At 43.3% G+C, this 23,709-nt stretch overlaps 3 protein-coding genes across 7 annotated transcripts; 1 reads left to right on the top strand and 2 right to left on the bottom strand.

The window, feature by feature from the left end:
* Positions 1-714: 714 nt before the first annotated feature.
* Positions 715-11,739, bottom strand: LOC115196096 (26S proteasome non-ATPase regulatory subunit 14). The gene is made up of 11 exons (XM_029756645.1): positions 11,611-11,739; positions 10,842-10,891; positions 9,042-9,113; positions 8,821-8,940; positions 8,629-8,699; positions 8,219-8,369; positions 2,260-2,367; positions 2,086-2,160; positions 1,678-1,803; positions 1,023-1,085; positions 715-893 (listed from the first exon to the last, which is right to left on the bottom strand). The coding sequence occupies exons 2-11, from the start codon at positions 10,887-10,889 to the stop codon at positions 795-797; spliced, it is 933 nt and encodes a 310-aa protein (XP_029612505.1). The 5' UTR covers positions 10,890-10,891; positions 11,611-11,739; the 3' UTR covers positions 715-794.
* Positions 11,740-12,476: 737 nt separating this feature from the next.
* LOC115196091 (motile sperm domain-containing protein 2) lies at positions 12,477-21,032 on the bottom strand. Of its 4 annotated transcripts, none has more exons than XM_029756636.1 (15): positions 20,957-21,032; positions 20,457-20,665; positions 19,962-20,117; positions 19,530-19,616; positions 19,041-19,195; positions 18,396-18,456; positions 18,029-18,067; positions 17,811-17,935; positions 17,229-17,384; positions 16,992-17,089; positions 16,706-16,799; positions 16,520-16,616; positions 14,660-14,789; positions 14,411-14,513; positions 12,477-14,064 (listed from the first exon to the last, which is right to left on the bottom strand). In XM_029756636.1, exons 2-15 carry the CDS (start codon positions 20,614-20,616, stop codon positions 13,912-13,914), a joined length of 1,614 nt encoding a protein of 537 aa, XP_029612496.1. In that variant the 5' UTR covers positions 20,617-20,665; positions 20,957-21,032; the 3' UTR covers positions 12,477-13,911. The 4 variants fall into 4 exon arrangements, with proteins under 4 accessions (XP_029612496.1, XP_029612495.1, XP_029612494.1 ...); XM_029756635.1 differs by lacking the exon at positions 20,957-21,032 and having other exon boundaries at positions 20,457-20,514; positions 20,584-20,848; XM_029756634.1 differs by lacking the exon at positions 20,957-21,032 and having other exon boundaries at positions 20,457-20,849.
* A 148-nt stretch (positions 21,033-21,180) lies between these two features.
* LOC115196094 (gem-associated protein 8) lies at positions 21,181-23,418 on the top strand. Of its 2 annotated transcripts, none has more exons than XM_029756642.1 (4): positions 21,181-21,268; positions 21,548-21,593; positions 21,769-22,165; positions 22,387-23,418. In XM_029756642.1, exons 2-4 carry the CDS (start codon positions 21,591-21,593, stop codon positions 22,644-22,646), a joined length of 660 nt encoding a protein of 219 aa, XP_029612502.1. In that variant the 5' UTR covers positions 21,181-21,268; positions 21,548-21,590; the 3' UTR covers positions 22,647-23,418. The 2 variants fall into 2 exon arrangements, with proteins under 2 accessions (XP_029612502.1, XP_029612501.1); XM_029756641.1 differs by having other exon boundaries at positions 21,181-21,309.
* Positions 23,419-23,709: the final 291 nt, after the last annotated feature.

The following is a 23,709-nucleotide window of genomic DNA, read 5'->3' as shown; positions in this document are numbered from 1 at the left end:
AGATATTGGAGCTGCGCAAGGAGCATTACGCGCAACACAAAAACCAATTTGGTTAAGGTTACGCGCATCACATGTAGGGAATATGAACTCGAACTACTCTTGGAACGAACCTAATGAAAAGTCTACAATTGTTACACTTTACAGGGATAAGATTTATACGTATCCTATATAAACAGTTATATTTATAACGCCTATAGACATTTTTCTGATCATGTTCGTTTTGCTGGACTGGAACAAAATACTACTAATGTTATACCTCTAGTACCATGTGGCAGGTAGATTATATGTTTAAACATGTTTATAGTTAATGACAACATTCATATATTTCTTTTTTTTTTAAATCAGGAAGTATTACTCAATCTTGAAAGTGGGCATGCCTCACATCAAAAGAGGAGGGTCATTTTAACGTGACTGGAAAACAAGGCTTCAAGGAGTGTCAGAAGTGCCATCAACCATGGCATAACTAATTGAAAAATGACAGCTAGCAGCTAGGCAAGATTCATAGGGTGTGTCAGAAACAGCGCCCTATTCACAATATATATGTACTAGATTTGACCAGAGAACTACATAAGGATTAGTGTGCCATTTCAGATGCAGCCATTCTGTATGTATGGACCAAAACGTTCTCTCAGACACCCATCTGAGACCAACCAGTCAAATCGCAACACATCACCCATGCTGCTGTTCTGTATTTTAAGGATACAAGTCCACAGCCCACCTTTCATACACATTTATTTTTTATAAAACAAAACAAAGTTAGAATATGAACAGTTAAATGCAAGGGGGGGGGGGCTTCACTGAAAGACCACAGTATCCAACATGGCGGCTAGGCACTGAACGATGTTGGACGTCATCAGGACGTCGACGTGCTCCTCCAGGTGCCTCTTGGGATCCTGCGAGAAGAACGCGGTAAACAGGTCAAGGAGGGTCATTGCAAAGATTATACATGGGCATTCATGATGTAGCTGGAAAAACAGAGGTTGATGTAGCTGGCAAAACAGGTTGCAGCGAGGACCGGATACCTGCTTTCCGACATTCTTGATGGCCAGCTGCTCAGGGGTCATCTTATCCTCTTCTTCGACAGCCTTGGGTAGAACACAGGGACATTAAATGTTAACGTCTGAGTGAGAATCAAAGCTGGGTCTTGTTCATTATGGCATGTAAAGGAAAAAACATTTTGCAACAGAATAGGAAAAAGTGTGTTTTATTTTATTTGACCTTCTATAAACAACACAAAACATACATCATACAAACATCAGTTGCATCACACCTACCGGGACCACTATCACATCTCCAGCAGCCACATCACTTTCCGCCACATGGCCTGAAACGCCAACATTTTGTTTCTCTCCCTAGCCCGCTCACTTTCAATATTTAAATAATAAATCATTTGATTTTTCCATTGTGTTAATGATGGCAATTGATTGATTTCCACGTTTGTAGTGTAAGTTTTTTCCAAGACGAGTGATGAGAATAGAATGGTCCAACCCATCAGGTATCTCACTACACCCCCATACGCCATGCCCATGTCTTGGAAATTAGTGTTTCTGACTGGACAAGTCCAGGTAGTCAGTCCCTCCCTGTTTCAGTCCATTTTCTTCTATTTGAATACTAATGAACACCACCCGGGATAACTCATGCCCTCCCACCTTCCCCTTCTGATCCCTGCCTGCTCACCTTGTTGTAGTTCTTGGCCAGCTCCAGCATCTCCTTGACGATGTTCTCGTTGAGCTTGCAGTGCTCGCTGTAGTCCTGCAGGGTCAGGCCCTCCATCCAGCTCTTCTTGTGCAGGTTCAACAGCATCTGGGAGGTCAAGGATCAAAAGTCACTCAATGATCATATGTTAATGTGGCACATGCAACCAAGAGAGGATAGAGGCACCGTGTACGTATTGTTATGGCGCACAGAAGATGACATCACCTGTCATTCAGGAGAACAGACAGTAAGCATATTATGAAATGTCACTGTGGGGAAATCATAATTAACTCATTAAACTACGACAGTCAACAGTCCTCATCTTTTTCTGATATCATAACTACACTCCCCTTAAACAGATGTCAATAGATTTTCAGAAATGTTTCACACCTTTTGCTCGAGTTCATTTTTCCTGTAGTTGATGGTGATGGAGTAGTAATGCCTGTTCAGTCCATGGATCAGAGCCTTGGAGGAGGACAACAGATGATTGAAATAAGAACAGAAACTCTACATTCACGTGCATGTTAAAAAACACAGAGCTGGTCAGAGGCTCCATGGTCTTACCTGGATGGAGGGCTTGTTCAGATGGCCCAGGTTGGAGGTGGTTTGCCTGGGCTCGTGTCCCAGAACCATCATGTTGGCATTGATCAGCCGGAAAGCATCGATAACAACCTGCCCAGAATAACAAAAAGGAACCACGTGTTATCTCGCAGAGAAACAACGTCCGTACCGATTCCATTTAAATTCAATTCCTGAGCAGAAGAAGAAAAAAAAAAAACTGAAAAAAATTGAAAGAATGCCAAGTAAGTACCACACTCTGCTTTGGATCTAAGCCATGAGGGTAACGTTGTGTGTGAGAATACTGTGAAAGGGAGAGTAGACGACTGGGGAGGGAGGGAGATAGTGAACAGCAGATCAGGGACGGTACCAACTGCTGGAACCAGGCTGTCACTCCAGATGTGTGTAAACAACACCGAAACCATAGCCTTGCCTGAGTGCAGTACATGTCCCTAGTCACATCCTATTACTAGGCCCTACATCGCATCCTTTCAGGTGAGAAGACATTGCATAATCATAGCAAGGCAAAGATATGCAACCATGCTAGGAGAGGCTCTGCCGACTGCGGTTGTGTGTGAAAGCATGACAGGTGAGTAGCTCACGGTTACAGTCATGTTAAAACATTGATGGGTTTATGGTGGACCTGACTTACGCCTTGTTTACTAGGATGTCTCCCTGAGACCTGCATCCATTTTACTACAAAGCAGAGGAAATTAGGGTGTTAAAATATATTTCGCCGTTACTTTCACTGGTCCTGGCTGCGTTAGCCAAGGATGAAGTACTCGACTTTTATTACCCGTGTCGCTCCAAATGAACTCCGGGCTATCGTGTCTTGCGTGGAAATTGGTGAAACGACTGGCATTATTGTTACGTTCTGGGGTTATATTGGCTGCTCATTGAATGGACCATAATGGATTGTGTACAATGAGATTCCGAGTGGCAGACAGAATGACGAGAGATAGTGAACGTGAGAGGGAAGCAGGACACTGCCATGTTCTGAGCACATCAAGAGTAGGCTACATCTTTCACAAGCAAGACTTGGCCGGGAGACACCTTTTCCTCGAAGGCGGAGGCGTGAAACCTGCTAAAAACACAAATATGTCAAAACGAAGATTGGCAAACGTGCCCTGGTATTTGTAGGTTTGTAAAAATGTAATGTATATATTTTTACATTCTCTCTCACGCTTGGGCGGCAAAACTTACTAAGACTAAAAAGGTTTTAAACCATCCCCTCGGTCATCAACACACTACTCTTAATAGCAATCTAATGAAATATCTTTATGAGATCGCCTGTGCTTCAGAACCATATCTAATGTAAAACATTGGAGAGCTAACTTTCATTTCTAGTGGTGCACTCTCCTCCGAGCGGAGATCACACATTGAGATGGAATTGGCTCTCACATTCACAGACAGCTCTGTGGAGGTGATAATAGACAGCTCCCCGCAGCACAGAGGCAGGAGCAGATGGAGGAAGTGCCATATGGGGCCCGTGAGGGTGGAAGAGAGAGAAAGAAACATAACAAGGAAAGGAGGGTGGTGGGGATGGGGAGGGTGTATGATCAGTTCTAGATGAAGACATCTCAATCCCCGGAGATCTATGAGTAAACAACCTTAGCTGACTACACAGGCAGAACGCTGTTAGCTAAAATCTCTAACGATTTGAGTTTCCACCCAATCAGTCAACCACTGATTTTATTATTGGATTGATTGAAGTTTGCACCCACAAGAAAGTCAACCTGTCACACAATTGGCATACAAATTAAATTAGAACATTGCTAAATAAAAAAGATAATCAAATCACCAGTCCATTCACAGCATTGGCAGGTGCCATCACAATCATGGTGGTTCAGGGACGCAAACTGATGAAGGCCCAAAAAGGTGAGAAATATTTTTCGCGCAGAAACACGCGGGAAAAAAAAATCTGTAAACGCCTGTTACCATTTTCTATACGTGTGCTGCACAAAACCCTGATAGTCACACCTCTACTCAATACAACACATTGAATTTAGCTTCACACTTTTTACTCTATAATAGAAAAGGCTACTGCGGAAAATAGCTGATTTGCTCATATCCAAACGCCTACCTGTGATCGGGCAGGAGGAATGTAGTTAGGAATACAACTGCATAATGATCTGCATTTTCATTGTGGCAGTAAAGGGAAACACACTAGGCCTATATGAAACCATCTTTAGCCTACTCTTCAGACAACTTTACATGCATAGCTATACGCTCTCCTTACCTGCCACCCACCCCCCTCCCAAATGTTAGGCACCAAACAGAATTTAAAGTGAAACAGAGCTCGAGTTACTTTGCAGATATGAAACAGACACCCATAATATGAAAAATAAAACCAACTTTATAAGAGGTTTTAAAAATAGGTTATATTTGACTCAGAATTCCAGTAAAGCATTATTGGCAGAATAGATGGATGCAATTCAATGGATGATCCATATAAATTCACCAATACATTTAGTCCAAAAAATATTGCTATCAGGTTGTAAAGCAAAGCTGGCCTGGTACATCGTTTGTTGCCTCCACCCATTTGGGATGCACTGTTTCAGTTTCAATGACTGAATATTTTTTAACAAAAACGGACTATAACTATGGCTAGGAATGTCAAAACAATCAAACTATACTGTCGCGCCATTCATCCGCCACCATAACGTTTCAGCATAATAATAAACATCCCCATGTCGCAAGGATCTGTACATAATTCCTGGAAGCTGAAAATGTCCCAGTTCTTCCATGGTCTGCATACTCACCAGACATGTCACCCATTGAGCATGTTTGGGATGCTCTGAATCGACGTGTACGACAGCGTGTTCCAGTTCCCGCCAACATCCAGCAACTTTGCACATCCATTGAAGAGGAGTGGGATAACATTCCACAATCACCAGCCTAATCAACTCCACGCAAATGGTGGTCACACCAGATACTGACTGTCTTCTGATCAACACCCCTACTTTTTTTTAACGGCATCTGTAACCAGATGCATATCTCTATTCCCAGTCATGTGAAATCCCTAGATCAGGGCCTAATGGGGGAGCACTCTGTCCACAACATTGACATCAGCAAACCGTTCACCCACACAACGCTATACACGTGGTCTGCAGTTGAGGCCGGTCGGACGTACTATCAAATTCGTTGGAGGTGGCTTATGGTAGAGAAATGAACATTCAATTCTCTGGCAAAAGCTCTGGGTACATTACTGCAGTCAGCAAGAAATGTGAACCACTTTGCTGGCTATCTATGTTGAATTTGAACGACATCCACAGTTAGCATATCGCTTAGTTCCGTTTGTATATATTTAGCATTGATCACATGGGCGAACAGGCAGGCAAGTTCCCATTCATTGTCAAAACGTGAGTTAGAACAAGCATAGATTGACAAGCAAGCTGCAGAAGGACTAGCAGACTACTATTCCCCATCGTTTATCAGTGCAATTGAGATGGCCAACTAGCTGAATGTTTGGTTTTATCTAATGTTCCCTTGTTAGATTTTAGCTCATCAACAACTAGCTAGCAAGAACGTGATCTTATTGTTGTTGATGTGCATAGGCAACTGAGAGAAAGCCTACCTTCTCATAGTTGTTTGATCAATAGGACTTAAGTTCCCAAATGTAAGAGGACTCCCGTGGTATTTTCATATTTGCAGAAATCCATTCAGGTGTACTTTATGGCTTTTGGCGAATTCGTTCTAATGATAAAAAGTCATGCTGTTGCTACTGCCTGTAAACACACAGTCCAGTTAATAATGAATGACGGCAGGCCCGCGTGGCAAATGGCTTATTTGCATATAGGCCTACTGTAACTCTGATTGGCTATGGCGCACTGATCTGCGTAGACTTCAGGTTTTATTTACTGCAGCGTCTATTAATTACCAAACGAACGGCCGCTTCCCCACTTTTCACAAATGCCTTAATATACGTCATTCCCAAACATTCTATGAACTTATGAAAACGACCATATCTAAGCGCTCGCTTGTCAGAAAAATTTAAAACAACGGTGTCATATTCTTCCTGGGGGTGTATATGATCAGATTTTAATAAGATTTCATGTCGCTAAAACGCTGTCAGTTCCAATTTAAGGAACACCAGAATTATTTTTTTTTCATATTTTTTTCATAATTTGAATTAGATTGTTTAGGCACAGGAATCCTAACGTTGAAGCATCTATCCCTTATCCGTTTTTCCAGTGCCATCCAAAATGTGCATAGCGAAGGTACCATGCTAGCTAGCCAGGTAACATCACTAAACAAGGTTGTTCGTTATCAAACCAAAAACTTGGGCCCGTGAGTAGTTTAAAACAGCTCGCGTCGTGGTTCAAGAAATTGCACACGAGAGGGCGTGCTGAACTCCTTTTTTAGCACCGCTGTGCCTTGGTTATAGGTACGAGGCAGAGCACCGTCGATCAGCAGTCAAGTTAAAAAAGTTGTTTTGCACAACCGAGTTGATTTCCTACAGCGGGTAACCAATTAAATATATAAAAATATTTTTAGAAATTAATTCATAGGCTACTATTTCATCCCTAACGAAAATATCGGCCTAGTCCCGACACATCTATGGTTGCTTGCCAAGCATGCTGGCCGTTCATTCCATCAGTTGTTGCAAACCAAATGGTAGAAATAATGTCTAGATGCCTTTTACAGTGGAGATCAAGGTAATGAATTGGCTTATTGACATTACTTCTCCTTGCATCTAGCCTAATATTTAGTTTTCAACAATGAGGCTTTGTACAAACATTTGTCTCTCGACATTTATAACATTGTTTTTTGGGGGGGGGTATTGTATTTTAACCCCCCTTTTTGATCTCGTCTCATCGCTGCAACTTCCCAACGGGCTCGGGAGGCGAAGGTTGAGTCATGCGTCCTCCGAAATATGACCGGCCAATGCTTGTTTTGACCAATGCCTTGTAGACGAAGTTATATAAAATGTGCGATAATTCATGATATAAAGGGGAGAAAGTAGCTCCGGTAATATGGGGCATAACTTCTGAGTGGTTTGGCCTAGAATCTCATGGTTTTCAGTGATGTAAAGGCACAAGTAGGACTTTTTCACTGTGCTCTTTTTTCCTCTATAGCAGTGGCACTCAGAGGCTGCGTGACAGCGAAGCCTAGTCAGACTGGCCTGCTTGCTCTTACAGGTGAAATGAAAAGATACTATCCACTTCGCTCACGCTGTGAGCCACTCCAATAATTAAGCAAATGTAACAGAAACCCCATCACTGTCTAGACACACCAGCTCTCCATCGCGGCTAAATTACATTTTAAAACTGACGGAGATATGCAGAAAGTATGGCTGGAGAGAAGCAGCTGAGAAGGCTAATGCAAGCTGGCTGCTCACAACAGTCATGTGATATTGCATGAAACACTCATTCTGATATGACATATCTGACATCACGCTCTGAACTGATATTCTATTTGAAGGACACGTAGGGATGCATTCTGTTCTCAGTTGTTCATTTCAATATGCGAAGCATACACCATTATTCATTGTTAAGAGTATTGAGACATCACGCCTCCAATACACTGTTGTTGTGCAGCTACCTGCCTGTGCTACCATGCTGGGTTTAGTAATAAAGCATCCAAGTTACTCCCTCACTTCCTCCAATGCATATACGTGTTCCAGTAGGTTATTACACACAGACAGTAAAGTAAGCCAAGCAACACGAAGTTAGCTGAGGCAAACGGGTGTTAGCTTGCCAACTTAGATGCTAATGTAGCTAGCTAACAATAACTGTGTGTAATAAATTTGCACCATTGAAACATACATCCTTCTTATCAACTATAATCACAGCACTATTTTGCAGCCATGTTGCATTCCAAATGTCCTAGTCAGGACCCCCCCCCCATAGACAGTTTTTTTATGGATCTACACAGTTCACTTGGATGACCTATTTTGAGAACAAAAATCGGCGAATATCGCCGAAAAGTGACGAGTTTACATCCCTACGGCTGTTGGACGTACCTTTCCTTTGACACTTTGGATGGGGTCCACCACCACGGCCACGGCTCTCTCCGACAGGGCCTCGAAACTCTGCTGGGTGTTGATGTCAACGCCGGACAGCCAGCAGCCAAACCCGGGGTGACTGTGGTACCAGCCAACCACCATCTCTGGTCTAGTTGGAGGAGCCACAGCGATGATAACCATCTCAATTATTTTAGTTCAACACTATTACTGCACAGATACCTTTCTTTGTGTCTATTTTACACATTTCTTTTCTGTTTTATTCTTACAAATGACATTTTTCTGTTTTTAGTGTATCCTGGAGTGTAGAGCATTTACAGTGTGACTTTGTCCTAGAGAAGCTATGCCAAATCGACCGTGGTGTTCTAACTAATATGTTTTATATTAGTAAGTCGTCCATATGCATTTACCTGCCAGTCTGCTTAAGCATATCCAACATTTTGGCTTGGAAGACGGGGTCCACGGCCTCCACACTGACACCCTGTCGGAGAGAGAAGTGCTATTACGCATACACCGGTGGAGAAAACGTCACACGCATAACTGCAGAGTTACTCAACATTGTCCTGCAGGGTCTGTTAGGGGAAACGACTGGGAAAACGTACAGTTCCTGACTGCGGCATGGCGAACACGTCAATCACTCGCACAGTGTAGTCGTCCACAAACTCGCCCAGCATCAAACCCATGACCTCCATGGGCACACCGGCACGCCCGTGCTTCAGCATCTGAATGAGATGGAAATACATGGTGAGACGTAGACGACTGCCACGGACACGCATCATGTAACTAGTCGGTATAAAACGGCAACTGTTTATTTCCTTCTTACCTTGAGCAGTGCCAGTGAGGAGATGTACACCTGCTCTGCAGTGTCTACGGCGGGGGCGTCTGTAGGTGGGCCCTGGGGGGAGGAAATAACAGATTTTAGGTTATAGTTTACTATCACACAGAGCTGATTGGGATGACAAAATACAGCCTCACTGCAGTTTATAATATATTAGTATTATATTATTGACAGACTGATGATGATTGTTAAAAGGGAGACTAACCGCAGATATTGAGATGAGCGAGATGCAAGACTTCGCTCTCACAGAGTGTCTGCGCATGTCCACGGAGAAGTTGAGCCTTGTGCTTCAACGCTCTTAGTTGTTGCGGAAATTGAGCCAATATGCTGTTTACGTTCTGCTTGAGTCTACCTTTAACATTTTGTTGACAATAAACACCACCTGCAATTTGACATTAGCCTAGCCACTAGCCAGTGAAAAACCCAGAAGCATCACACCAGTTTGAGTGTCAAGAGCTGCATCTGGCACCTACTACCATACCCCATTCAAAAGCACTTAAATCTTTTGTCTTGCCCATGCACCCTCAATGGCGCACATTCACAATCCATGTGTCAAGGCTTAAAAACCCTTCTTTAACCCGTCTCATCTCCTTCATCTACACGGATTGAAGTGGATTTAGCAAGTCACATCAATAAGGGATCATAGCTTTCACCTGGTCAGTCTGTCAGGTGTTCCTAATGTTTTGTACACTCAGTGTATGTTCAATATCCTGAAAGTAATATTGTAATTTAAATGGTGCTCTGAAGCCCTGCATGTCAGAGAGGGAGAAGTTAAAAGAAGACACCTCCCCTCTTTTTAACACCTCTGTAGGGTGCCAAGGCAGCCACTTACTGGAGGTGTTAATTGGCAAATCCAACGCCAGTCGGGAGCAAGCTCCTCATTGGCCTCGCCTTGCAAGGCTTGGCCGCTACAAACACAACAAAGTGGGCTCTTTTCATTTCTCTCACCAAAGAGCGCCCCGGGCTCTTGTGATTGGGCAGGGCTACACTAAAAACATGTTCCAACAAAGCATGCTCGATAATAGCACAAGGGAGACACTGCAGTTGTTAGGTGGCATACACCATAATTCTTTACTTTCGATTAAGCTACATAGAATTTGTTAATACATATTGAACATAATGCCTTGACAATCTATTCTCATTATCCATTTCACATGAAAAAGACTGTAGAGCAAATAGGCTATAGCTAAGAAAACGATTCAACTTTGCAGAGAGGTTATTGAGGGAGGCAACCTCTGCATCTCAGCGCAAGAGGCGTCACTACAGCCCCTGGTTCGAATCCAGACCATCCGACCATGATTGGGAGTCCCATAGGGCGGCGCACAATTGGCCCAGGGTCGTTCAGGGTTGGCCATTTTTGTAAATAAGAATTTGTTCTTAACCGACTTGCCTAGTTCAATAAAGGTTAAATAAAAAAATAAATTTTAATAACAATAACTCTTACCCTGATTGTGTGGACTACAGACCACACAACATACTAAAATGTACAATATTTAAGAGAGCTGAGCTGTGCCAGGTCCTTTTCAGTCTGTGGATAAGAGCAACAAGGTCTACCCTGACTACAGTCTCTCACTTTTAATTTGTAGTCACTTCTGCCTATTCCACCCAACTCAAGTCAGAATCACTCCCTGTTTGGTGATCGGCATAAGATAGGCGTTGAAGATATATAGCTAGGATAGTTATAGCCCAATATTAGGGCTTTGATTCATTCATGAGTTAATGAGACAAGGTCTAAAGGCATTCCATAGCAACAGCATGCGAGATAAGTCATGGCTGAAAACACACCTGACCCAGTCCGGGCATTCCTCCTCCAAGCCTCAGCAGCCTATCCATTTCTGTTGTGGGAAAACACAGCAATGAATGTCAACCCTATTTACCATCTTCAACCCTATTACTTTCTAATATGCATTGTTGTTAGATAGTAAACTACAAAACAGTTGTTAATCCCAAAAGGCAGTCAAAAGAGCAGGATGGAATGACATGGCATAGTTTGCCAGTTAGCTGTCAGACGATATGATTTTGTGACCATCTGTTTCACATGTAGCTAGCTGATTTTCATGATTAATCTGGAATGTCTGCTTTCATACAGTATCATCTAGCTATTTTTCCTGACTATTATATAACTAGATACATTAAATTGTCTCATCACAAATTATTGATAATGACAGTAAAGTGCCTACGCTAACTAACGACGTTGACAGTTAGCTACATATTATAGGTAGTGGGCTAACGTTAATCATCCAGCTGTCTAAGTTAATGTTATCCGCCAGAACAAAGAAAATAATGTTAAACGCGGGATAACATCAAATTCTTAATAAAAAGAGTGGTCTCTGTCAACTAACCAACATGTTTGACTAAGTTTGCTAACGTTAACCAGATAAACTGCCTTAGCTCGCTTGCTAGCGGTAACGTTAGCGACAGTTAGCTAGCTAACGTTAGCTCTTTCATTACACGCGACAGTCGAAAAACCAAACTGACTACATAGCAACTTCTTCGGCATGGATACATTTTTGCTAGGGTAGTGATAGAAACAGTTGTGGGAGTGGGATCTTACCTGTTCAAGATGTAAAAATGTTGGAAAGAATAGTCGTGTGTGCTAACTATTGAAGTCTCGCTTGCTACAATGAATCAGCCAGAATTCCTCATTCAAAACAAATTCGTCGGAACAGTGGGTACTTCCGGCGCCTTGATGACCACTTCCTCTACTCCGCTACATTCTGCTGTAGGTCGCTTTCGAGAAGCAAGGGGGAGCTGAATGCAGCTGAATCACTGTCCCTTAAGCTGTACCAACCAGTAAAGCAATTTATGCATTTAGTACAGACCCAAATTGATGCTGAAAGCCCCAAATATTAATGTGATACAAACTAGGCTAACAAACCTGTTCCAACCTTTGGGATAATGCATTATTACCATTGTCCCTAGCAACCAATGTGGGCATCCTAGTGCAGCCTGCTATAATTGTCACATCATATGATTATATTCCCCTGAGATCTGTAGCTTGTTTGTCGTGCAATGACTAAAAGCTGTTTTTGTTCTGCTTCCCATCTCACATAATATAAAACTGTTGGTCCCCCCATTCCATCCCTGGGGTTTTGACACCTTGTAATTAGCTTCTTACTACACCCCCACAATGGCTCCCATTCTCTTCTCTTTATGGATTTCTAGTATAACCAACATTTGGGTGGCAGGCAGACATAGCCTACACAGAATGATAGATATTACCAAAGTGTCCAATAGATGTAATAAGAAATTGGTTTAGGCTACAGAACCATTGTCAACAATGACAAAGAAGATGGGGGCAATACAATCACCACTTAACAATTACACATACTTTATCTAATGTGCCAGTTGCTGTACATCTCTACATCTATTCTTGGAAGGCTGTACCTCAGCATCAAAGAGGGAGTCAAATAGTGAATCACACTCAATTAGTATAATAACAGTCAAGATAATTACACAAGCAAACTACCAGGGAGAGAAAAAAAACACCTAGTGATCACATCTGTCGCACGGAATGCGTGTCAGCCATTAAATTGTCTATCTCTATCTGAGGTGTATCACCTAGCCGCCATGTCCCCAGCTAATCAGTGGAGGTGTTGGGAGGAGAACGTTTGTTTCTCTCTCCATCGACACCTCCCTCCAGAACGCCTGTCACATCAGGGGAGGTGAAAGGTCACCCCAGCGCCATCTGCTCAAAGCGGGGCTCCTCCGCCAAAAGACGCCAACCACACACTATGCAGTAGAGTAGACCAATTAAAAACAACGTTGCCTATTTCGTTCAGAAAAATGTATGAATGTGTCTCTCCCAATCCCTTGTAAGTTAGTTGGATGCGGAGTGCATAGTGACAGACAGGTGTTTTAAAAAACAACAATCGCTGATTACTTCCGTAAATATCTCAGAATGTGCTTCAGAGCACAATTATTTTGCATTGGTGTCAAAGGGAGAGAGGTGAGTGAGTGTCATTATCTTTTAATCAAATCAATAAATGTGTTTATATCAGAGTGTATGTAGGTATTTGGCTGCTTCTGCAGATGAATCAAGGTAAAATGCTACAGGACTTTTACAATGTAACAACTAATGTAAATTACACTGTATAAACACCAAGACGACATGTTGGCTATAAAATTCTATTTGTGGTCTTCCATTCATCTAAACCCATAGTAAATAGTTCAAGTTAGACATAATTCAGAAAATAGGTTAAAAAGGTCTTATCTCAATATCAAATCATTTTCTGGGTAAAAATTAAGTGCCTTACTGTGATTTTAATTGAAAACATGGTCAAAAAAGAAACAAAAATAGCTTTTTAGCAAAGTGAAATTTCTCAAGCAATAATTTTGCTAGGACTGACTGGGAGTGGTCTGAGTTGGTACAGGAAAACTGAAAACTAGCTGTTATTGGCAGAGAGGTTTGCAACCCTCTTTCTTATTGGTCTATTAAATCATTTACCGCCTGGTGATGTCACCAGGCAGGCCAAAACTCCATACCATCAAAACGGTCATGGCAAGAAGGGCTCCAGCTTTTGTCAAATTAATGTAAAAAGTTGCCAACCTTAACCTAATTCTCCTAACCTGCTATGAAAAGTCAAGTCTGACCTTAACTTGACAAAAGCTAGATCCTTTCGAGCCATCACCCACTCAAACAGCTCTTACACTAAAAGGGCATTATAATTACTTTCATAATTTCACAGTATTAGTCCAACCTGATAGTGTGGAAATATAATTATATTCAGTGTCCAAAGGTCATAGAGTGGATTGCGAGCAGTTCCTCATATTTCTGCTCCAATCAGAAATCAACTTTCATCCTGACTCCACTGTGACTGGTCCTTCTGTCTTCTTCCTCCACTATGGGAAAGGTTCAAAATGGCCAATCCCCAGTGTACTGTATGTAGAGGGCAGAGAAGCCCAAGGCCGTCAGTGCAGTCACCAGTACAGTCAAGAGCTTCTGCCACCACAGGCAGTGGTCCATCTTCTGTTCCAGCCTGGAGCTGCTGGCCATCAACTGAAGGAGCTGGGGGAGGATCAGAGGGCACCAACGGAATATTCATTAGGCACCAAATGGAAGAAAACAGACCGAAACATGGTAGGGCTACCTTCCCTTGTCCTGTAAGAAATGCCCATTTTTGTCTTCAGTTGCAAAACATTTAAATACATTTTCCCTTCCATATGGAACACGACCCAGGTGAAGTATCAGACCTTTTTCAGACCACAAACTGACTTCAGATGGACTTGATAGGTTGAACATTTCAGCAGGCAAAGATAATAGTAAATATGTAATTGTCCTATTGAGACATTTGCATAATAAGGGTGTGTGTGTGTGTGTGTGTGTGTGTCAGTCGCCCGAGGTCACAACTCACCGTGGGGTGCAAGTCTTGGTAGCCATTGGTCTCCATTTTGTGAGACCTGTCAGTCACAGGGCTGAGTGCCGACTTGATGCCCTCTAGCATTCGACACCGCAGCCTGAAGGTAAAGAAAATAGAAGACCATTGGTGAACAGTCCTTACACATGCGTCCTTGAGGCCTTGTTGCCTTTGGTGACAGTCAACAAACCAATAGTCATAAAACTGGTTTGAGTTGTGTTCTGTGTGTGTAATAGATGGTGCTACCTGTGCTCCATTATTTTAGCCTTTGGGACACCCTTCCAGAACTGGGCAAGGTCTGTGCTCCCCCCACCGCTACATGGCTCCATCTCAGCAGCCATGATTAAGAAGCGGTCCTGAGGAGAGCACAGGGACCCTGAGAGCCAATCAGAGAGGAGGGAATTCGACCACAAACAATTAGAGGACAGCAACAATTCCACATGGGCTAGTCCTTGACCTTCTCAAAACCTGAATGATGGGTTTATACACTGCTCAAAAAAATAAAGGGAACACTAAAATAACACATCCTAGATCTGAATGAAATAATCTTATTAAATACTTTTTTCTTTACATAGTTGAATGTGCTGACAACAAAATCACACAAAAATAATCAATGGAAATCCAATTTATCAACCCATGGAGGTCTGGATTTGGAGTCACACTCAAAATTAAAGTGGAAAACCACACTACAGGCTGATCCAACTTTGATGTAATGTCCTTAAAACAAGTCAAAATGAGGCTCAGTAGTGTGTGTGGCCTCCACGTGCATGTATGACCTTCCTACAATGCCTGGGCATGCTCCTGATGAGGTGGCGGATGGTCTCCTGAGGAATCTCCTCCCAGACCTGGACTAAAGCATCTGCCAACTCCTGGACAGTCTGTGGTGCAACGTGGCGTTGGTGGATGGAGCAAGACATGATGTCCCAGATGTGCTCAATTGGATTCAGGTCTGGGGAACGGGCGGGGCAGTCCATAGCATCAATGCCTTCCTCTTGCAGGAACTGCTGACACACTCCAGCCACATGAGGTCTAGCATTGTCTTGCATTAGGAGGAACCCAGGGCCAACCGCACCAGCATATGGTCTCACAAGGTGTCTGAGGATCTCATCTCGGTACCTAATGGCAGTCAGGCTACCTCTGGCGAGCACATGGAGGGCTGTGCAGCCCCCCAAAGAAATGCCACCCCACACCATAACTGACCCACCGCCAAACCGGTCATGCTGGAGGATGTTGCAGGCAGCAGAACGTTCTCCACGGCGTCTCCAGACTCTGTCACGTCTGTCACATGTGCTCAGTGTGAACCTGCTTTCATCTGTGAAGAGCACAGGGCGCCAGTGGCGAATTTGCCAATCTTGGTGTTCTCTGGCAAATGCCAAACGTCCTGCACGGTGTTGGGCTGTAAGCACAACCCCCACCTGTGGACGTTGGGCCCTCATACCACCCTCATGGAGTCTGTTTCTGACCGTTTGAGCAGACACATGCACATTTGTGGCCTGCTGGAGGTCATTTTGCAGGGCTCCGGCAGTGCTCCTCCTTGCACAAAGGCGGAGGTAGCGGTCCTGCTGCTGGGTTGTTGCCCTCCTACGGCCTCCTCCACGTCTCCTGATGTACTGGCCTGTCTCCTGGTAGCGCCTCCATGCTCTGGACACTACGTTGACAGACACAGCAAACCTTCTTGCCACAGCTCGCATTGATGTGCCATCCTGGATGAGCTGCACTACCTGAGCCACTTGTGTGGGTTGTAGACTTCGTCTCATGCTACCACTAGAGTGAAAGCACCGCCAGCATTCAAAAGTGACTAAAACATCAGCCAGGAAGCATAGGAACTGAGAAGTGGTCTGTGGTCACCACCTGCAGAACCACTCCTTTATTGGGGGTGTCTTGCTAATTGCCTATAATTTCCACCTGTTGTCTATTCCATTTGCACAACAGCATGTGAAATGTATTGTCAATCAGTGTTGCTTCCTAAGTGGACAGTTTGATTTCACAGAAGTGTGATTGACTTGGAGTTACATTGTGTTGTTTAAGTGTTCCCTTTATTTTTTTGAGCAGTGTATTACATAGAGACAGAGGAGATGGAAGAATTAGGGCTACGATATGTAGTACCTCCATGCAGGGACACAGTGATTTCCATACTCTTGCCCGCCCCACAGCTGCTATTGCTGGGCTTCACCCTGTACTTCTCTGGGGCTGTGGTCCGCACCTGCGGCAAAACACAAACAAGGCTGCTCTCATACAAGTATATTGTAATGATGCAATCACACACTTAAAAAGAGCAACATGAGAACTGACCTTGAAAGCCACTTGGTTTTTGGTGACATTATTAAGCATGATCAGACATCTCTTCTCACCCTCTCTGTGGCCAAAGCACAACTCATCATTAGGACTGGAAAGAGAGAGCGAGAGTGTGGGAGCCACATATCATCTCCGTCTAGCAGCTCTCAGTGTAAACAGTTGCCTCATAACCTTAAAAGGTATTGTGAGGTCTGTGGTTGGAAACTCACAGACTCAATACGTTTTGGAAGTGCTTACACTATACTGTATGTATCAGGGCAAATACACAGAATCCAAAGCTAACCTGATACAGAGTGAGGTGCCTTTGAAAGTGACAGTTGGCCTACGGGATCCTTTCCATCTGATGGAGCCCTCATTGTCCCCATCCTGTGCCAAGTATACCTGCCTCAGACAAAGTCCGAGAAATCAAGGACACTAATGTTACTGTTGTTGATATCATTCAATGCACTTATGAGATTCGAGAGTGTAACAAAGTTCAGTATTAAAACCAAGGGGTGTCGTAAGGGGAACGAAGGACAACATTTCTGGTTCTGAGTGTAGGAGAGCTCGGCTCCAGGGTGTCCTTGGCCTCCAGGTCATCATCCTTTGACTCAGTGTCATCCTCTTGTCCAGTCTCTGATATGGGGTTCTGGAAGATGTCATCAGGCAACGGTGGGTAACTGAATTTGAATGGGTCCTGGGAGAAAATGAGAAAACAACTCCATAGTAAATGCAATGCATTTGTATTACATCAATTATTTATCATTGTAGTATAACGCACTGGTGATGAATTCTGGCAAGGTGTGTGTGTATACAAAATAGTATTGGTTTATGTACTGTATGCATGATACCAGCAAATGGCGTTGTTTGTATGCATGCAAGTATGTGTGTGTGCACAGACACAGCAGCTTTACATGAGAACGTGGATGTATGACTCTTGTATATGTCGGTCATGTGTCTGCCTTGTGCATCATATGCACTGTACCGAAAGAAACGTGCCTGTATGTCATCATGTTAGCCAATGGGCATTCACAGATGTTTTAACATCTGCATGTGCTTATGTGCTCAGTAGATATTTGGATGTATGGGGGTCATTGTGGCCATTGAGCGGTAAGTTACACACAGTTCCTCCCATGTAGGACGGGAGGTTTTCCCTGTCAACATAGTTCTGGATGTCCCTCTTGGACACGAACTTCAGCTTGTCGATGGCGTCTTGACTGAGCATGTTCTTCACCATCTTCCATGCCGCTATATATATAGAAGATGGGGGGGAGTGTAGTTAGTAGTATTGACTGCAACAGTGACATTGAGTGGAAGCATTTTCTTCTTTAAGTGACTCACCATTCATGATCCATGGCATCTCGTACATGAGCATTTTGGCTGAAAAATGAAATAGGACACATAAATCATAACACGATTAATTTTACATTCTCTGTAGGCAATAAAGGCATGTAATTGGGCTCACTGAGTCATTTTACGCTATGGGACCAAATGCACCAGGTGGAAGCCACAGGCGGCTGGTGGCAGCTTAATTGGGGAGGACGAGCTCATAGTAATGGCTGGAAGGGTATTGATGGAATGGTATCGAACCCATGGCTTCCATGTGTTTGGTACCATTCCATTTACTCCATTCCAGCCATTACTATGAGCCGTCCTCCCCTCAGCAGCCTCCTGTGTTGGAAGCACACCAGAAGAAATGGATACTTACAAAGCAATCTAGGGTAATACACTTGGAAGCAATTGATTATATATTTGATCAAATCCATGTCCTACAACAGAAAAAAGAAGAGAGAATTCCTATCATTCAAATAAATATTTTCAACAAATAAACCAATAAATCTTTCACCCTGGCATGTGAGGAGAAACTTGTTTTGAAAGCACACAGCTGTAATGTATGTCTCCTGCCATATTTTGAGCCCCAAGCTAAGGCATGACCCAGATTGGGCAACGGAGAATACTTTGTCTCAATGTATTCCAGACACTGCTTCTGTTTATACCATCTTACGCTCCTAAGAAACCACTTCAGAGAGAAAAATGTTGGAATACATTTAATAGTCAGCATCTAGTACTTCAGAGCTTGCCATCTACTACATGTTCGTGCTTGTCATGCACAGTGCACTGTACATAATATGGAAAGGAAATAACAGAACATGCATGAGTGTAGAATAGGTGAGGATAGTTCAGGTTTACCTTAGTAGGTCTTCACAAAAGGTAGTTTAAAAGCACCCAAAGACAAGCATTAGTGTGTAAAGATCCACTCAGCGACTTGTTAACACAAAATGTTTGGACATTGATACCAAGTTCCACAACACAAATCAGCTAGAGGGGAATGAGAGTAGAGCAGACATCTTACAACGCAGCTTAGACCCGCTTCGGACATGTCAAAGATCACAGTGAGGGGAATCCCTGGTTCCCGCCGGGCGTAGCTCTCCAACCAGAAGGCCACGTACCTTTTCTTCTCCGTCAACATCTTCACATCCTTCATGTGCAGCTTAACCCTGAACCAGACTGGGCAGACAACATATGGGTAATCCTCAGTGGCCTTCAAGGCAGAGACCCAAATAGCTCAAAAAGACAAACTGTAATCCACCATACAAAAATTCAAGATTCCAATCTCAATCCTAACTTGAATTGTGTGTGCACCTAAATCAGGAAACTACAATCTGAATAGTGAGATGCATAGAAAAATGATCACAGCACCCACAAAGAGAGGATGAGGCTTTTACAAGAGATAAAATGATGATGGTGGCCATAAATGAGGTATCTCAGAAACAACATTTTCACCACAGAACCTTCTTGATTGGCAGTGAGCACATACGTTGGGGAAGAAAAAAATACCTACAGAGTTTGTTGCCCTCTTTATCGTAGCCATGGAGATAATGCATGCCAGACTCAAATAGAGACTTTTGCACAGAGCTTTCGTTGATGTCTGGAAGAGAAAGGGATATTAAAAAAAAAAATGAATCAAACCGGACTATCAATGCTGTCTATAATAATAATAATAATAATAATACATTATTCTTATATATTATACTTATATAGTGCTATTCATTACATAAAGAAAGTTCAAAGCGGGAAACATCTTATCAACACCATCATGTTCAACTAGTGGAAGTATGTCAGCAATTTGCAGAATGCACAATAACCTGGTATGTGTTCTAGCCAGCTATTCTACTGTTCATTGTTGGAACTATACGTTCATTAATACAGCTATACGTATGGGACAAGGCCACTGGTTGACATCAAGTCTCTGTAAAGGCAAAGGTCAAACCACCATTCAGTTTGAATTCTTTTCTCCACTGAAGACTCTCATCGATCATCTTCAAGGTGTCCTCCACCACAAAGTGACGCCACTCCAGATAACCGTCAACCAAAACATCATCCTTCCGTAACCTGTCCACATCCCTGGAGTCATACTTGTCTGATAGGTCTGTGGGAAAATGGATGTCACTCAGTACTGTTACTTTGTGCGTTTGTGTGGTACATTGAATCCAGTTGAGCTGCAGTGCACTGCTTCGGTCTTCAACAATGTGTGACAGTTTCAGGTTAAAATACTCGACATATGACTGGTATGGACAACTATGCAGCATCAAAACAGTGGCATATACTGAACACACACACACCTAGGTTGATATACACTTCAAAAGGTGTAAATACACATGGATTTCAGTGTTCTCAGGAGAAACGTTTGCTGTTGTTGCGCAATCCTACTTTAGCCTACTCTATACACAAACAGCTGTTCCTGGACAACAAGTAGTACAGCGCTCACCTTGTGCATATTCGATACAGAATCGTTTCCTTGTTTCCTGTATTTTCTTTTGAATGTCCTGTTTGAGAGGAAATATTTCAAATTTTACAACTAGCATGTCAACTTTTACTGTTATTATTAGGCTTACCTGCTCTGATAAAACCGATCTTGCGTCCGTCATGATCAACAAACCAAAACCAGTTGGTTCGGATGTGTGCCTGACGTGCTGTCTGGGAGGAAGTAGACCATCATGTTTCACTATTTCAGCTGTTACAGACGAACTGACACTCCGAATGCTTAAAAGCCACAATGCCATTTCGACAGTCTGACCCTGCCACTTTGATTGGTAAAGGCAAAATGGATGCAATGATTGTACAGTATGAGGTTGGATAGTTTACAACATATTTTGTAGTCAACACTGAACACTCAAACATTCTAATGACAACAAAAACAACCGATTTAATTTGGACTACAGCAGACCACATGTATGACGCACAAATTGCATATAAAATCTTCGGCACCTGTGTGTGTGTGTGCCACTGCCAAATGACAGGTGAAGTTCTCTAGAACTTTACCAAATTTGGTCCTGGCCCCCCATCCCATGGCTGCACGTTTTGGTTTTTGCCCTTGCGCTACACATCTGATTAAATAACCGGCATGCTCTATATGTATTAGTTTGAACTACTATTCACTAGGTGGCACCATGGAGTCGTGAACTAAATCGCTTCTTTTTTTTTTTCCAAAGGCTTCTGGGATATTCTTTCTCCTGGTTCTTGGTTGCTGTATGCAGCGCGTGCGTTTGTCAGCGTTTGAGTGTACTGCACTAAATGGAGGTAACGAGCTATATACGTTATGTATCGTGCATTTATTCACGGTGAGTTACCGTCTATAATAATGTTATAGCTATTGACGTTTGAGGATATATCTATTTTATTTTTGGTGTGTGTCTAACCGCCAGCTGCCTCCATCTTTGTTTTGATGATGTCATTGCTAGCTGCTGATCATTTGCTCGCTATGGTTCCCCTGGAGCGCCTATGCTAGCCAACTAACTTTAGCTAGTACACGTTTTGAAATTAAGTGTTTTATGACAACAAATGCATTTGCCTTTACAGACTGTAGCTGCGATCTAAACCACGCTGCAGGAGAAGCACCACCATGGTAAGGTGCCTTTCTAGAATCAAGATACCACATTGGACTTTTTTGGTTAGCCTAGTTCTGCACTTTTTGGTTAGCTTTTTCACGTTAAACATAGATGAAACAATGTATGTTGGTTGGGTGTTATCGATGAATCATGGTGATAACAATGTCATCCATCCTCTGTTGTCCTGGACAGGAGGACCATGGTAGCATCTACTCCTGGTTTGCCCACCCTGTGTATGGCCACTACTGGCAGCATTACCAGCAGGCTATGAACTGGCACCAGAGACACAAGCAGGCCTACAGAAAGGCCTGGGAGGCTGCCTACGGGCCAGGGTACCCCCAACAGTACCCCACTGCCCCCAAACGCTATGCAGACTGGCATGGGGGAGAGAGTGGAGGGAGGAGAGCAGAGGAGACGGTCGCTGCTAAGGACCATGTGGAAGAGGATTTGGAGGGGGGTGCAGATGACGAGGAGGGGGATGCGGAAAGTGGCTCGGACAGCGAGATCGAATGTGATGTCAGCAACATGGAGATCACAGAGGAGCTGCGCCAGTATTTTGCCCAGACTGAGCGGCACAAGGAGGAGCTCAGTGAGTGTGTGTGTGTGTGTGTGTGTGTGTGTGTCAGTCTCTACATCTAAAAGTTCCACAATGAGTGTTAATAACTCTATAATAACCCCCTAACACCACGGTCATATGGTCTTTTGATCATATTGCTGTATAAGTAGACAACGTAACGCACCATTACAACGACATGTAATGAATTCTGAGGCTGACTTTAACAGCCTTGTGTCTTGTGTCCCTCCCCACAGAGAAGCAGCAGCAGCTGGAGGCGGAGCAGCAGGATACTTACGTGTTGGCCGACCAGGACATGCACAGAATTTCCTGGCCCACCAGGTCGCTGCCCCCCTCTGAGCGGCCGGGCGAGCGCCGAGGCGCCGAGATGAAGAAGCTGTACGGGGAAGACGCGGCAAAGGTCCAGGGCATGGAGACGGCCGTGCAGCTCACCTTCGACAGAAACTGTGACAAGAAACAGCCCAAATACTGGCCCGTCATCCCTCTAAAACTGTAGCTCCACTGCGGACATATGTTCTTCCAATGGAGCCCACCCACACACTGCTCCAGTCTAGACAACCCCCTGAAACATAGAGCTGAGAAACTGGGTCATGTTCAGTAGGGAGGAAACTGATTGAGACGGAGAGGTACTCCCTGCAACCTGATCACAGTGCCTAAACGTTCCCCTCCTCTCACCATAACATCTTATGTCAAGCAACATTTTTTGGGGGGGAATTTTGTTTCTGTCATTCTTAGACAGTTATTTCTGTTCTTCTGGTTTCACAATGAAATGACAAATTCATAAGATGCAGGCACAAGAAGAGGACGAGTATACACAATTTGCATAAATGTTTAAGCTCCCCCAGCAAATTGAGTTTACAGACTCAAAAGTTCTTTTTTTCAGGCTACCTGTTCTGTCAACGAGCATGGTTTCATGTCCAGGTAGCCTTCAAGCTATCTCTTATTGCTGTCAAGGTAGTTGTTTTTTTGTTGTTTTTTTTATATTTTGGGGGGATTTCTTTCCTATTTCATTCAACCATAAATGAAGAAAGAGATCGTTTTGATTTCATCATCTCCAGATACTGCATAATAGCCTTGGCCTCAATGTTTGTCTGCTTCTTTCTCAACATTCAGACGGGTTGCATCTGTCTCAGCGGCTCAGGTACAACAATGTGTTGGTTTCTTCCCATGTGTTTGTTTTATATCAAAATCGTTCGATTTTTAATTTTTTATATAAGATTGTTGATATAGTTTCTAATAAAGAATGTTTGATGAATTGAAACTCTAAATACGTTATCAGATTTGAAATGTCAAATTCTGTTTCAGTGAGGTTAATGATCATTTATGGCCCTGTAAATAGAATTTTGGTACTTTGATTTCATTTGGTCTGAGTCTGTTATATATGAGAATCCAGCCACTGAGTGGATACCGGCATAGCTGTAGTGAAGGTTTTGGCTTTGATTTTTAAAACAACTTACTGTCGCAGGTAATCAGCTGGTCCAACTGCTAGAAAAGGGGCCAGCACACAGAACCAGACCTCTACTCTAGTGAGTTACATCTACACACGCTTGACATTTACA

The sequence above is a fragment of the Salmo trutta genome, chromosome 6 (assembly GCF_901001165.1).
Source record: "Salmo trutta chromosome 6, fSalTru1.1, whole genome shotgun sequence".
Lineage (NCBI taxonomy): Eukaryota > Metazoa > Chordata > Actinopteri > Salmoniformes > Salmonidae > Salmo > Salmo trutta.
Note: the sequence above shows the minus strand (reverse complement) of the source record. Positions and strands in the feature narration are given on the sequence as shown.